The 16,044-nt window shown below is 41.4% G+C and overlaps 1 protein-coding gene across 1 annotated transcript; it reads right to left on the bottom strand.

The window, feature by feature from the left end:
* Positions 1 to 730: 730 nt before the first annotated feature.
* On the bottom strand, positions 731 to 6,961 carry LOC105925882 (succinate dehydrogenase [ubiquinone] iron-sulfur subunit, mitochondrial). Its single transcript, XM_012861959.3, has 8 exons — positions 6,825 to 6,961; positions 4,624 to 4,757; positions 4,445 to 4,530; positions 4,192 to 4,328; positions 3,967 to 4,083; positions 3,726 to 3,827; positions 1,382 to 1,504; positions 731 to 1,302 (listed from the first exon to the last, which is right to left on the bottom strand). The coding sequence occupies exons 1-8, from the start codon at positions 6,882 to 6,884 to the stop codon at positions 1,222 to 1,224; spliced, it is 840 nt and encodes a 279-aa protein (XP_012717413.2). The 5' UTR covers positions 6,885 to 6,961; the 3' UTR covers positions 731 to 1,221.
* Positions 6,962 to 16,044: the final 9,083 nt, after the last annotated feature.

The raw sequence follows: 16,044 nt of genomic DNA, 5'->3' as shown, positions 1-16,044 counted from the left end.
TTCGTCTTCCTCCCAAAGTACGTTATATTTTAATATCAGGATAATTTAGAAACAAGCAGACAGGAATGTTGTATTGCGTTATAATTTCATTCCATCTCAATGATAAACCTAATGCTATAGTTTCAATGTCATATCGTTTTTGTACATTGTTGTTGCTACTATTCCTGGGTTTAGCGCCTTTCTCCATTTAATATCTTTTCTGGTCACACTGCAATGTCAAAGACATCACTGCTTCAAATGTACTGGATGTATTTAGGCTTTCCCGCTTAAATGTAGCCTTTCAAAAACCCTTTAAATGACAAATAGCAAGTATGACCTGCACACCTCTGAATGAATTGCTGACTCCCTCTAGTAAAAGACTAAAAAGCCCATCTGTTGTTGATTTAGCTCCTTCTACCAGTTCGGTTGGTTAGCTTTATGTTGCAGGTTACAGATACAGCACAAACTTCTTTGCTCGACCTTGCTTAACAAAAGACATAACGTCTTCTGAAAATTGTCATTTGCATTCAGTCCTTTAATCTGACCTCCCTAAATAAACTCCAGCCCAACCAATTGCTTCACAAAGCCACATGATTAAAAATGTTAATGTTAAATAAATAAAAAAGGCAAATTTGTTTCAAAATGTAAAGAAAAAAGTTTGATTTAATGTAGCCGTTTTAGTCCCAGAGTGCCATGTTTGTGAGTTGGCTCATTGCTGGTTATGAATTCAACATCATCTTGTTTTTTTTTTAACCTTTATTTCTCCCAGCACAGCAAAGTAATGATAGACTTCAGTGGATCCATTGTTCATTATGTCCAGAAAACATTTCTATCTCACTGTGTCCTTCAAGATATTTATTTCAGCTTGGATTGGAACCACATCCAAGAAAGCGTCTTTACGATTAACCATTATGAGCTCCACAAGTAGTTCCTGAATACATAACTTACGATTGCCAGACTAAATACAACATCATGCAAACCTACTGTTTTCTGGTTACACACAATTAGCAAAGCGATGGTCCACAATGTTGAAACACACAATATATATGTGATGACCAGTTTTCTTTTACTGTTTTATTTCCCTTAAACATTCACACTCAGAAATCCACCCACACAACAGACATTCATCAAAGTCTTAAAATGTGCTAATGTAGCAGAAGGTTTGAGGTCGGCTCTTCTCCTTCTCCCAGTCCAGTTTCAGGTGTCAGAAGTTATTCTAGAGCCATTTTTGCTAACAGTTGTTCATAAAGCCGCTGCTTTCTTCTCCTTGTAAGTCGCCATCATTTTCTTGATTTCTGCTATGGCCTTTCCTGGGTTGAGACCCTATGAAGAGGAACAGAACAATGAGATATGGAAACTCCTAACTTTGTGATAAAATGTCTTAGTTAAATGATTTTGGTACCTTGGGGCAAGTCTTGGTGCAGTTCATGATAGTGTGGCAGCGGTACAGGGAGAAGGGGTCCTGAAGTTTAGACAATCGCTCCTCGGTGAAGTCGTCACGGGAGTCTATCATCCACCGGTATGCCTGTGGGGAAAAGAAACCCACAGAGGTCTGGGTTTTAGAATTAAGAGTGCTACAGATTTCCTTTAGAGCAGGTGCGTCAAACTGATTTCTATACTGGGCCACTTTGGCATCATGAAGTTATTAAAAGGGCCGGTTGCACCTGTATAGATGACACTTTTGGTTTCATAATTTCATTTCAGTTCACATAGAAATATAAAAAATGCACAGTAACATAAAAGTAGCAACTTAGGCCCAGTCTATATATTTATCTGGAAAAGAAAAAGTTAATATTGGGATGGGTTACACATTAAACCCATCAATCTGCATCACTTTTTCTCTTTTTAAGACATTTCTGGCTTGTTTTAAAGTGTTGTGGGAACACTGACATCTAGTGGCAGGATGCTGTTACTACACTGGTAAAAACAAAACAAAAAAAAATCACTACAGGAGGCTCAGTTTTAGCAACTTTATGCACTTTAAAAGGATATATGTCTCTACTTTATGACATGTTATGTCTTTTTTTTTGGCTCTTGGGGGCCGGATATATTGCCTTGACGGGCCGGATTCGGCCCGCGGGCCTTGAGTTTGACACCTGCGCTTTAGAGGGTGTCTAACTTCATTGTGTATCACTATATGGTGGTGTGATATGTATAATCTGATCCAATCTGTATAATCTGATTGAATTTGACTTTGGAAAGTGCCTTGAGATGACATGTTTCATGAATTGCCGCTATATAAATAAAATTTTATTGAATTGATATACCTCGGGACTGAGTTAAAAGCTTCCTGTTTTCAACTTCCAACTGAAATGTGTAAGAGCCAGAAAACCTAAAGAGAAGCAAAATACCACGACTGAAGAACAAGGATACAATACAGTTCCTGCACAGCAACAGCAGAAAGCTCCTGCAAAGCCCGCCGCCAGGCCACTGAGACCTGTGTGGGTGTTGTTTGTGAGCAAAAAGTTTCTCAGGTAATGAAAGCACATGGTTTTACAGTGGTTCTTAAGGCCCCCCACCTACTCGGGCGTACATCATTCTGCACGAACTCGAGGCGTACTCCGTGCATACAGTTACGTGCAGAGCTCAATTTTTACGCCTGTGTATGCGGTGTCACACTATAAACTGCTTGGCGGCAAGAAGCCTTCACATCAAACTGTTTATTATGTGACACCGAGCTTGATACACTGAGCAGCTCCAAGCAGGCGGTTGCAAAGACACGCGCCATCAGACTCCCTCTCTGTTCTCACTGACAGGTGGGAGCCTGCTGGAAAAGAAACGGCTCTAGGTGCTCAGCTAGCCAATCACACATTTTACCATCCGTTCCGCCGCTTCGTCCCACTGGCAGAAAGTGTGGGAATTGTAGGAATTTGTCACAAGAAATGTAGGCAACAGTACAATCGACTATGAAGGGTAAAACATCCGCTGAGAGTCCGCGCGGAGTTCTCCAAGCTCACATTATGCGCACATTACGCCAGAGTATGTGGGAGCCTTTAATCTGTGTCCTGTCACTACAAACTGCTACCAGCTACTTTTATACTATGTATTACTACTTTGTACTATTGGGAATAGAAAAGTGATCTATCACTTTTCACCTTTACTGCATGGTTTGCTAATAAATCACCTCTATTGACGGCATAATTGTTGGTAGGAATATGCACACAGTATGTAACAACCCCTAGGCATGGCAGCAGAAATTACTATGTCTACTTGAGTTCTGCCAGAATTTTAATTTTCGTAAATTGTACTGTTTTTTGACAAGTGGTCATTCATCAGCATGATGAATCATAGACAGACCGGGCAGAAAACATTTGTTCATCCCTCCCCCGTGCTGGATGAATCACCATCTAAGTCATCTTACAAACTAAAGTTTGAGCAGCCGATTTTGCTACCGCCACTTTCCTCAATTGGTTTCAGGTCGGGGTATTACTTGGGTAACCTTCAGTAACCTTCAACCAGTTGCCCCGTGCTTGCTTTTTTCAAAAAAAAAAATTTCCAACATAAACTTTTCAACTTTTGACATGGTGAATTTCTCCAATGTGAGATCAATAAAGACTATCTTATCTTATGGAAATAAATATAACCATCATGAAATCAAAGCCTGAACTAAAAAAAAAATAGGCCAAAATTATATGTTGCTTCGACAAAAAAGCTGACAAAACAAATTAAGGTAACAAAACTGTTTCTCTTTAACTTAAGTAATTTGGTCTGTAGGTTCATGAGGAGAACCTCATATCTTCTCTGACCTGCATGAGGACAGCAGGTCCCAGGTATTTGTCTCCATTCCACCAGTAGCTCGGACAGCTGGTGCTGCAGCAGGCACAGAGGATGCACTCGTACAAGCCGTCCTGTAGAGGTAAACAGATGTCAGATACACTCTTTCCCTACCTTTGTGGTCTTCACTCCTGGACTAGCTGTACGCTTAAACAAATACGTGAAGACCGCTGTTTAGATTGCTGCGCATGTGTTAGAGGACTGATTATTTACCAGTTTCTGCCTGTCCTCCACTGACTGCAAATACTGCTCCTTCCCCTCCTTAGTGCCATCCTTCTTCTTCAGGTAAGGCTCGATGGATTTGTACTGTGCGTAAAAGTTGCTCATATCCTGGTGGGGGATAAAGACAGAAAAAAAAAAGGACCTGATTTCCAGAGATGCTCTGTCGTTCCTGAAATGTTCTGAAGCCTCCAGGAGGAGTAAAAATGCCGCACTCACAGGCACCAGATCTTTGACGACGTACATGTGTGGCAGGGGGTAGATTTTAGTGGGTTTGCTGGTATTCGCGTCGATTTTATTAAGGCACGCCAGTGTGTTGCCCCCGTTTATGTTCATGGCACATGAGCCGCAGATACCTGAGGAGGTTTGTAAATGATCAGTCTGCCAGAAAGTCCATCTGGTGACTTGCTTTGGACGTTTTGCCAGCTTAAACTGGTTAGCATGTAAACGTCAGCTAGAGTTTCTTTCCTACCTTCACGGCAGGAACGTCTGAACGTGAGCGTGGGGTCCATTTCATTCTTGATCTTGATGAGGGCGTCCAGAACCATTGGGCCACACCTGCATTAGGACCAACACGGTTAGACACATTGCCGGTGATGTTAGGTGCAGTTCTAGCGACGCTGGTTGTCATCGCCTCCTGCAGTGACTTACGTGTTCAGGTCTACTTCGTACGTCTGCATGCGGGGTTTGTCTCCCGGGGTGTCTGGATCCCAGCGGTAGACCTGGAACTTCTTCATCCTGGGTTCAGGAGCCGGAGCGGCAGCAGTCTGAGCGTAGCGCACCATCTGTGTCACAGATAGCAATCGTAAGTTGCGGTAGGTATCAACGATTGAGGATTGCAACAGTGGACAAGCTCGTTGGTGTGTCTGGAAAAGACGTTTAAAAAGCCTTAAAGTAAATTCATCCTTTATTAAAGAGGCTAGATCTCACACTGAGTTTTTTTTTTTATCCAACCTTTAATTTGAGTGTAAAGAGTAAAGAAATCATAGTTATTTTTTTTTAAATAAAATCAATATTTCCACAATTAATGGTACTCCTAAGAGCCCTTTTAAAATAAATCTAAGTGATGTGCTTTCAGAGTTTTACATTTACGTTTTATAGGTTGAGCTGAGTGTTTAGGAACTTCTAATTATTAATCCAAGACTCTCTACAAACATGCTATGACACAGAGGCCAGTTTATTTTAGCCACTTAACTTTAACTGGAACTGTGTGCTTTGGTTGGATGAGTTTATAATTGGGCTTTTTGGTAACAAACACTCCAGGTGGGTTTGGTGTGAAACAAAGATTAACTATTTGGGAAAAGTACCTTATAGTCACTAAGTACGGTGGAGGATCTGTGATGCTGTGGGGCTGATTTGCTTTTAAATGCACTGGAAACCACGTCATAAACAAATCATACAGATTTTGACCAATCTGTATGATTTGATGGAATTTTACTTTGTAAAGTGCCTTGAGATGACATGTATCGTGAATTGGTGCTATATAAATAAAAATTAATTGACTTGAAAAAGTGCATTTGTTTCTAACGATCTGATGGACTATGCAAGTAAACTGAAAATGGGTTGTCATTTATTTATTTACTTTTTATAGCAGGATAATTATCCAAAATGTGGGCAAGTGAACACAGAAATAGTCCAACAGATGTAAATTTCACTTAGTTTCATGGCCATCTCAGACCTCAGTAGTACAGAACAATGGAGCGAGTTGAAGAGAAGAAACATAGAAGAGGACCCAGGAGTGATTGTAGAAACAATGACCAAGGATCTATCTCTTTGTATATGTGAACGTTTTTATAACCTTGTTATAACACCAGACTAAGCGTTGTCCTGTTGATAAATACAATCTATGGTAAATTTTTATTAAAAATGGATTCTACAGATTTTATTTCTCTAAATGTTTTTCTGTGTGGTATCATGCTGCTGTGATAAAGGAACAATTTATGTTAAGGCTTTTTACACATCCCTGAAGGTGATGGGAAGTCTGTGTAGGGGAGCAGAAATCAAAGGTCACCTTCCTGTCTTCTCACATTGACAAAAACATTTCATACATGGCCGAATCATATCGTACATATTTTTGTTTCTTTTAATACAGTGTTACAATTGCAGCGTGTGCCATGTTATAATCATGATAAAATGAGAAGCACTCGGAGGTGTATCTGCACTTCAACTCATAAAGCAAGATACTTAACTGGGACATCTGAAGGACACGTAATTCAGAGAAACATAAAAAAAACTGACTTAAGAAGACCAAAAAGTCTAATAGTTTGCAATATTTTTCATGTTTCTTCTTTATCGCTCTGTTACAAAACACGGAGTCGCCTCCTAGTGGCAGCTTGGCTGAACTGACAAGGAAGAGTTACATCACAGCTGTCCTATGATTATCTAACTGACTCCTTCAGGACAATTTGAAAATAAAAACTTAATAACCAAAGCTAAAGTACTTTTGTTTCCCTCCAACACCCAGGCTGTTACTTGTGTACCTTATAATTAAACAAACTTGTCAAACTGAAGCTTCAAGAGGAGATAAACGACAAGTCAGTTCAATACGATTACTAATGTTATATATAAAGATCATAAACTGTTATGTTTTGGTGTCATTCTTCGATATAGTCGATCCTATTTACTCACACACCAATATACCAATAGTAAAACGTACGTAGACATGTTTACATATTGATTTACTAACTAGTGTGTCAACCTTTTTAAGTTCAAAGGTGAGAATTGCCCCGAGTTTCACCCTAGCGAGGATTAAGCAGTGAATTAAATGCACAAACTCTCAGTCAGGGACACTTCTCTCAGAGAAGAAGATGTAATCCATCATAAGATAAGATTAAACAAACTTTCTTACTCACCACCATCATGCCAGAATTCCTAAAACCCAGAACATTTCGGCTGAAGCAAACCAGGGACATCGTTGCTGGCTGTGCGGACTAACACTAATTAACAGTGGCCTGTGTGTGTCTGTGTACCACAGCGATAAACGCTCACTTATTGTCCTACTGACAGTGAAAGCAGCCTGACTCTGGACCGCGCGCTGAAGCCGCGCCCGCTGTGACTCCACGCGTAAAGGCTGCGTCACTGACGGTGCGTTCACGTGTGGTATCTCTGCTCGGTCACCAGACCACCGACACGCACGAAACTAAAACACGGTCCGGTCTAAGTATTTCACCTGTCTATTTTGCCCTCAGAATAACTTCCCTTCAGCGTACACCTGACCGAGGATGCAGATTTTAGTCAACAAGTTGAAACATTTGCAGTGATAAAGCATGTCCGACAAACCTTGAAGGCAGCACGTGAATGCGGCTCTTTCACAACTCTCATTGCTGAAACGAGGGTCAGTTACATTACGTCTATACATAGCTTTCAGGACAACGTGTAAAGTTATCTATATGAGTTTTATAATTCCTTTTACGCCGGTGGCTGTCAACCAGAGGTGACCAGCTCCTCTGGTTTTTGGAGGGGGAAAAAGCTAGAATAAAAACCCTTCCACAGAAAAAAAAGAAAATAAATAAACAGAAGCGTACCCTTTTCCACTCAAAAAGAACATAATCGACTAGTTAAATTACTTTAAATCTAAATCTGCAAGGGTTGTGAGTAATTTTGGTCTTAACTGTGTTGTTCATTTGCGGTATGGTGTCTTTGCATTTGTGTCACTCTTAACTATTTAAGAAAATCAAACAGGTTTAAATATTGGACAAAGATAACCCGAGTAAATACAATAAGCTGATCGTCTTATTTATGATGAGAAAGAAGCAAACCAACCTCTCATATAATTCCCCACACTTGTTTAGTCATGAATAAACCACAGTTTCTGCTTCCATGGCACTAACCACACCCAGGCCTGATAACTATCAGACATATAGAATCACTCACATATAACCTGTCTGAGAAAAAAGCCAAAAGACCTTAAAAGTGACACATCATGACCAGACCTAAAGAAGCCCAAGAAAAGATGAGAAGTGAACACTGAAAATCTCACTTTACTCATTTTTGATCAGCGTTTAGGAAAAGAAAGAAAAGAAACGTTTTGGAAATAACAGTAAGTAAAATTTTCTTGAAATTAGTTCATTTTTTCCTTCATTTCAGCAGGTAAATAAGCCAATGGGATGAGTATTTTGACTCCTAAAATAAGATAATTAGATACACTGCACTTCTAAAAAAAATGATGGGGACGAGTTGTTTCTATAAGATCGTATTCCACTGGCAGATCATTTAAGCTTCTTCTTCAAGGACAAATACATCGATTTCAAGAAAACTTTACTTACTTAGAGTTCCCTTTTTGAAGCGGCAGACACCACTGCCAACCAAAACAAACGCAAAGGTCCATCTAAGAGTCACCAAAGTCATTGTGATGATTCCTGCATATCATGAAGAGTTTTGGAAAATATCCTGTGGGCTACGCCGCCTCTCCATTGAATGCTGGAGATAGGCACCAGCACCCCTCGCGACCCCAACGGGGATAAAGCGTGACGGAAAACGGATGGATAGATCCTTTGGGCTGACGAGGCAAAGCAGAACACCACCCCAGCAATTAAACAGTGCGGTGGTAGGGTGATGGTCTGGGCTTGTTTTGTTGCTTGAGGACCAGAGGACCTGACAGCCACCGTTGACTGATGGATGAATTCGTCTCCCCAGCAGAAAATCCTGTGGGAGATTTTTAGTTACTGATAGTTAGTCAGCTGACGCTCAGAGACACCGGGGTGATTACAGCAGGACAAAGCCTACTTCTGAGTGGCTCCAAAGGCTAAAGTTGTTTTTGACCAGGCATTCATGGTTGAAAACCCTCCAATGCGGCTCCGTGAAAACAATCCAATATGCGCTCATGTTGACAGTTTTGTTTCATATCCTTGCTGCTGGTGTTGCTGCTGTCTGTTTTTTTCTTTGCAGGTGTTAGTGATTATCTTTACCTGGTTTCCCCATAAGGGTCGTAAGTGGATTTTTCGTTCTTGTAGCACCTGGCTGTCATTTTTCTCTATTTGTTTGCTCTGTGTCTCTGTTCTATCCTGCTCTCTCTTCCTCTGTCCTTGTTGTTCCTCTTCCCCTTCTCCTCTGTCATGTTCGGCACCAGTTTCTATCAACTAAATCATCTAGGGTGGATTTGTAGGTATAATTATGCATTACGTGTTGTCATTTCTGCTTTAACTTTCTGTTCTCTCTCTTTTCTCTTCATAGTAGGTACACCTGGTCTGACATTCTGTTAACTGTGACATCATCCAGAGAAGACGGCTCACCCTCTATTACCATCTAATGTAGAACAGATTACTGGATCAATGTGTGCTTCTGTGCTTTTTTGTCTCTCTTGTTGTGTCTCTGCTCTGTCTTCTGTAACCCCAGTCGGTCGAGGCAGATGACCGTTCATACTGAGCCCGGTTCATGCCGGAGGTTTTCCTTCCCGTTAATGGGGAGTTTTTCTTCCCACTGTCGCTTCATGCTTGCTCAGTATGAGGGATTGCAGCAAAGCCATGTACAATGCAGACAACTCTCCCTGTGGCTCTACGCTTCCCCAAGAGTGAATGCTGCTTGTCGGGACTTTGATGCAATCAACTGGTTTCCTTATATAGGACATTTTTGACCAATCTGTATAATCTGACCCAATATGTATAATATGATTGAACTTGACTTTGTAAAGTGCCTTGAGATGACATGTTTCATGATTTGGCGCTATATAAATAAAATTGAATTGAATTGAATTGAATAAAGCATCTCCTGATAAAGCAAATATGCTTGACATAACTACGGCATAAATATGCTTGGCCGGAAAAAGGGTAGAGTTTGGCGAATAGAATGTTATATGACGTAATTTAACAAAACAAATCTTTTCCAATGGTAACATTTTAAAATATTGAACCATGACTGAATAATTTTAAATCACGTTTGTATTTATTGGATTGATTAAATCACTAAGTTGGTTATATATTGCCCTGCCTGTTGCTTGAACCTTTTTGCATTATGTCATGCGACAACTGCAGAGGGATCATTAAAAATGCATGTGATAGACCAAAACACGGTAGTGCATATCGGTGAAGAGGAAGGCGGATGATACATGGCTTTTAATTTGTTAAGCAAATAAAAAATCTGAACATTGGGCATTTATTTTCAGTCCCCCTGAGTCTTTGGTTTAAATTTCTACCATCGTTGTGGATGTAGAGGCTAATATTTTTACACATTAAGTCTGCAAAAAAATTACAAGCTCAGTCAGATCGGATGGAGACATCTGTGAACATATAGTGTTGCTATGGGTTTTAATTGGATTTAGGTCTGGACTTTGATTAGGCCGTTCCAACAGATGAATACGCTAGGATTTAAACCATTACATTGCAGCTCCAGATTGTTTAGGGTTTTCTTCCAGGATTTCCTGGTATTTAGCTCCATCCATCTTCCCACCAACCCTGACCAGTGTAACGCTCCGCTCGCGTAACATCTAGCTTCTTTAGATCTATGCTGAACTATCCGAAAACCCATCGGCACATCCACATCTACCGTGTCAGCCGTTAAAACGCTGCTCTTGCCCGTTCTCACAAGAGCAGCTCCATTAACATTCGCTGCATCATCTTTGAAGCATTGACCCTCAGTGCGCTGGAATAGCTGTGGTATGCTATGCAGATCCCCCTGTTACTTTAGCATCTAGTCAAATTAAAGCCTGCAGGAGGACGTGGGATTGGAAGTTCGTTCTCTTTGATGTTCTCCTGAGAGCCTGCAGCATGAAGTTGTCCGTATATGGCGCACTCCTACGTAACAGAGTTCAGCTGCTGTGCCGTGTGCATTTTGATGACTCGCCGTGTTTCTCCCGTTTTTATTCAAAACATTCATGTCTGATGATGTTCGCTTCTTTTTTTCCTGTTTTTTTTGGGGGGGGACCTCGGTGCCTTTCTCAATGCCTTCCTCTACAGCCCCTGACAGCACAACTATAAGAAAAACTATAGGATGTAATGTGTTTTTATAACGTTGCGAACACAGACTGCGATGTAATTTAATGAGGGCTTACGCGAAGTAGGGCATAAGTTCTGACGTGGCAGGAAAGCGACGCGTGTTTTGTGACTGGACTTGGACTAGGCCACTGTAACACATCATATTGCTTTGAGCTGAAGCCAAATCCAAGCACTGTAAGTCCCTCTGTATCTCTCTGTGCTTTAAAAACTAAATATCACTGTTTGCGTCTGAGCATGATTCTTTTCTCTATCAAGTAACTTGCAAATTGACCGACTGATATCGAGTTAGATGAGATTGAAACAATTGCGTCTGCTGTTAAGGCAAAGACTTTATGCGACAATGAATTTGTCTCCTCCGTCGGGAGACAGTAAGTATTTCATTAACAACCAGGCACTTCTGCTGCCGGCGAGTTGATATACCGCCTCAAAAGACAGCGTCGGCCTCTAGAGACGGCTTTTCCAGCTCAGGTTGGATAATGGTGCGAGTAAATTGGTCAATACTGTAACCTCAGCAGCGTCAGAGATATAGTGGTTCCTTTTATGAAACGGCCTTTGAGTACCCAGAGAGCTGCACATGAGCAGAGTGCTTTGGTTAGTTTAAATTGGGCCGTGTAAGGATTGATTGTTGGAAATACGATAAGGTTTAAAGTCTTCTTATTGCTTTAAATATGTATATGTTGTTGTGCTTTTTTTTTAACTGGAGACAAACGTTGAACCCGTGTGCCGATGTCCACAAGAGTGCATTGTTGCAATGTGCCTGGTAGGTGATTAGAAAAGCCTGGAAAACAGAGGATTAACATTTGAACAGAGAAATGTGCCGCCTACTCATTTAAAGATGGAAATGTTTCTGCAGCAGTAGGGGATGTTATCTCTAACTAATACAACTTAGCAGGAACTTAACCTTCCTCTTTCATCCTTGAGGCTTTTCCAGTTCTTTAGAAAAAAACTGGCCATTTTGAAGACAAGGAAGAAGTAGAGGGAAGAGAGCTATAAAAGGAGCATGAGGTTGGCAAACAAACAGAAACAGGAAACAGGAATTACAATTCCCGATGTTCTGCAGAAACGCTTTATAATGACAAAAAGGACTGGAACATTTTGTGTTTGGTAGTTTCTGGTTGTTATATCGTGCAGATGTTTCTGGGATTTTGTTGCCTTACACCTCTTTGTAAGTAAAGGGAAGGATGAGAGAAAGACGCTCGTTGGGTGAAAGAATTGTGTTCAAGGTGCCAAAAAAAATCAAACGGAGGCTAGATGTGATCTTTTTTTTTTTTTACTTGTTATGATACTTTTGTTGGTTCAAAATTTAAGTATTACATATTCCTTCTTAACTTTACATGGAACCTTTTTAATGTTTACAAACCCAACATACAGAGATATTAAGTGAAACAGGTTTCTCTCTGGGATATCAGAGAGAAATCCCAAGCCAGATCTGGCCCAACAACAGGAGAACATGATTCGATACTGTGCACTTTCCTGCTTGCATGTTCGGAGCTCCTTTTACTGGAAATGGAGAATAATTTCTGACTTTTAGGTTAGCAGAAGCTTCCAGGTTAAGGGATTTTAAAGGACTATTGCTGAACTTTCACACTTACCTCTTCAAGCGGCTCCGCGTCAGCCGGCAGCACATGTCGTGCCCAAATTTTAAGGTTTCACTCCGATGTCCATGTTTGACCTTTAAACCAACCTTTTTCTACCTATGTACAGAACCAATGCATGTCCTTCCTCTGGTGGAGTCTAAATTTTTTAATATAGAGTCAAAATCAACATAAAAGGGTTCACATTGCATCTAATTTATGTTGTTGTATTTTTTTTATATACATACAAACTATATATTATGACACTGTTATTCTGCTGGTTGTGATTCTCATTTGGGTCAGTTGAAAACTAATAAATAAGATTTTAATTTTTTTGCTGTCATCTAATCATATTCTGCTACAATAACCAAGGAGATAGTCATAGTAAAATACTTCAAACCCTCCTTTGTGTTAAGAAACATCCTTTTGCTCAATATGAAATGTCTCTTGTATGTACGAATTTGCAAAAAGGGAAAGAGACCAGCGCCTCTTCAACGCTCCAATGTTCTGTAGCAGAAATTATTTCCTTTTTATCGACAGTTTATGCGAAGATGCGGGGAGGCTGGTTTCCAAAATACACTCGCATACAGCTGAACGTATTTAGCCCTCGGTTGGTGAAGCAAAACAAATGACTGTCGTCTCCTCCTTTAACTTGCGATTACTTTAGAGGTTCACAATTTTAAGAAACCTAAGGAGGTTTTCTAACAAGTCTTTACCCTGACAACCTTCGGCCGCGCCGAGGTTGGGGTGCTCGAACCTTTTCCATTTTTCTTTAAATAAATAGAAATGTCAGAGTTTGAGAATCTTGGGGTCTCACCTTTGCTTTTAACGGATGACATGGATCTGTTGGGGTCTGAATGGCCTTCAGCGTGCAGCTGGAAACCAACCGGGGCCGTGGTCAGCTCCTCTCAGTCTGAAGCCATGGCCCCCCCCAACTGGAGAAGGCCCAGGGGCCAATCTCTGCCTCAAGCTCGGTACTTCAAGTCGTCTCGATTGTGTTATTCCTGAGTGAAGGTGATATGGGGCTTCGTTGGCTGTAAGGACCAGGGGAAGCTCTGGTCTGTCAGTGAAGAAAGAGCTGAGCCAAAAAGCAAAGCTCTTAATTTACCGGCCCGTCTGCGTTCCCTCGCCTTAGGTCATGAGATACTCGATCATGACCAAAATCATGAAATCCCACATTCGAATGACTGAAATTAGCTTTTTTCCATAGAGTGGCTGAGTTTAGCCTTAGAGATAGGATGAGAAGAAGTCCCTTCACATCATGCATTTGAATTAGAGCCCATCCCCTGCTTCCTCATACCTCCCCCCTAACAGAAGAACTGACCCAGGGTGATCACTGAGGGAGATTTATCACCTCAATATTACTCACTACACAGTAAAACAATTCTTTTAAATGCCCTCACTGGCCAAGGGACCTGCCATTACACGCAGCTGAATTATAACGGAGGACTTTTCTTCACTCCACAAGTCAGTCAGGCTCCTCCTGGACTCTGTCGGAATTAAAAAAACAAAAAAAAAACAAAACGGGACCACCTGCAGGAGTTCGCTGGATCATCACCGCTCAGAAGTAACCTCTCCACCGCGTGCGGCTGGAATGACGCAACCAAAACATCAGGGGTCACTGTTGTGCTTCAACGGCACTTTTAATAAAACAGACATTTCATCCTCACAACAGCAATGTCTGGACAGAGAGGGGGAGGGAGCGGCTGGGTGAGGGTTCCCTCTGCTGATAGGCTGGTTGCTCCTGGTGAGTGAGAAGGTTGGATAAAGGAAACTCAGTTAGAGAACATTAATGGGACTCCATGGAAAGCAGTGGATATCCTCGCAGAAGGATCCACTCGAACTTCACCACGCTTTTGTCGTGTTGCAAGTGCTACCATCAATGTGTTTTACTGGGATTTTACGTCACAGACCACAATAAAGCAGGAAATCACTGTGAAAGGCTAGGAAAGTAAATTGGCAAGTGGATGGGACTTTCCCTTCAGACAATCAGGGATCACCGGTTAAGAGGGCACAGCAAATATGCACGACCCCTAAAGCAGATCATCCCCATTGTGAAGCATAGCGGTAACAGCATCATGCTGGGGGGATGCTTTTCTTCAGCAGCTGAACGGACAGAGCTAAATAAGGGGCAATCCTGTCAGAAAACCGCATGGAGGCTTCAACAGACTTCAATTTGTTCACTGCAAATAGGGAACTAAAAGCAAGTAAAATTTTCTTGAAATTGGTGTATTTTTATAAGACTATTTGCCGATGCAATTAGTATTTTTACCCCTAAAATAAGATAATTAGGAATTCTGCTCTTGAAATAAGTTGATGGCAATGAATTGTTCCTATTTTAAGTGCAAAAATCTTATTCCATTGCCAAATAGTCCTATTTACCTGCTCAAATGGAGGAAAAATACACTCATTTCAAGAAAGGTTTACTTATTTTTAGTTCCCTTTTTGCAGTGTTTATATAACTCATAGATTTCTGTGTATACAGCACCAATTAGTTCATGGTTCAGATCAAACCATATTGATGTGTGAAAATGGGCCAGTAAAGGTCCAGACTTAAATTCAACTGAGAACGGACGTTTATAGATGCTCTCATAAAATGTTTTGCAAAGAATGTGGAGAGGGGATCAGTCTCCGTGTGCAAAGGATACGTCCTAAAAGACTGAAGATGGTTCTACAAGCTACAGGAACATTAGGTCCTTTATTCCAAAAGCAGGTCATCTCTCTCTCTGACAGGAATATTTGACCACAGCGTTCTTAGAGACATTGCTTATTAATCACCTCAGAAGAGGCACGAAGTGGAATAAGGTTTGCCAACCGCGTGTACGTTTCACTGCACTTCCCAGTCACGCACCTCTTTGTGTTGGTCCATCATACGAAATCCCAGTGAAAGACGTTGACGTGTGCGTGGCCGTAACGTGACAAAAACGTGGCAAAGTTCAAGGGGCGTGAATACTTTTGCAAAGCACTGCGGATATGTTTTGAGTCTCGTGGGCTGGGCTGGGCGCGGGACCTTTTTCTCGCGCGTCAACAGAACAATGACAGTGTAGCAGAGGGAAATCGGACCGCAGCCGCGCGCGCCCTCCTCCCTCTCACGTATTTACAGGTAAAATTAATACATTCAGTTAATTCACTAAGTAACAAAGCTAATTAATCTGTGTGGGTTTTTTTTTTTTAGCAGAAATCACATTATTTCACATCCAGTTTTCAAACAGACCCCACCTTTCTCTCCCTTTTCCCTCTAACTCCCACGGCCCACTGTTCAGTATTCCACCGAGCAGCGAGACACACAAACCCCCCTAACCCACCCCCACCCCACACACACACACACACACCTCCCCGTCTGTTGAATCCCGTGTTTTCACCTATTTACAGAAGCAGCAGTCTAACCGTCACAAAAAAAAAAAAAAAAAAACCCACCCGTTGCATTCTCCCCACCCCACACCGATAAAGTCCCACCTGATAGAGGAAAATAAAAGATCCCGTCTCCCCGCGCCACACGCTCCCCACATCTTACCCTGTTCTAAAAGAGCATGCCAAGTTAACAATAAACACAGAAAATGTCTCTATAC

This window comes from Fundulus heteroclitus, chromosome 1, assembly GCF_011125445.2.
Source record: "Fundulus heteroclitus isolate FHET01 chromosome 1, MU-UCD_Fhet_4.1, whole genome shotgun sequence".
Taxonomy (NCBI): domain Eukaryota; kingdom Metazoa; phylum Chordata; class Actinopteri; order Cyprinodontiformes; family Fundulidae; genus Fundulus; species Fundulus heteroclitus.
Note: the sequence above shows the minus strand (reverse complement) of the source record. Positions and strands in the feature narration are given on the sequence as shown.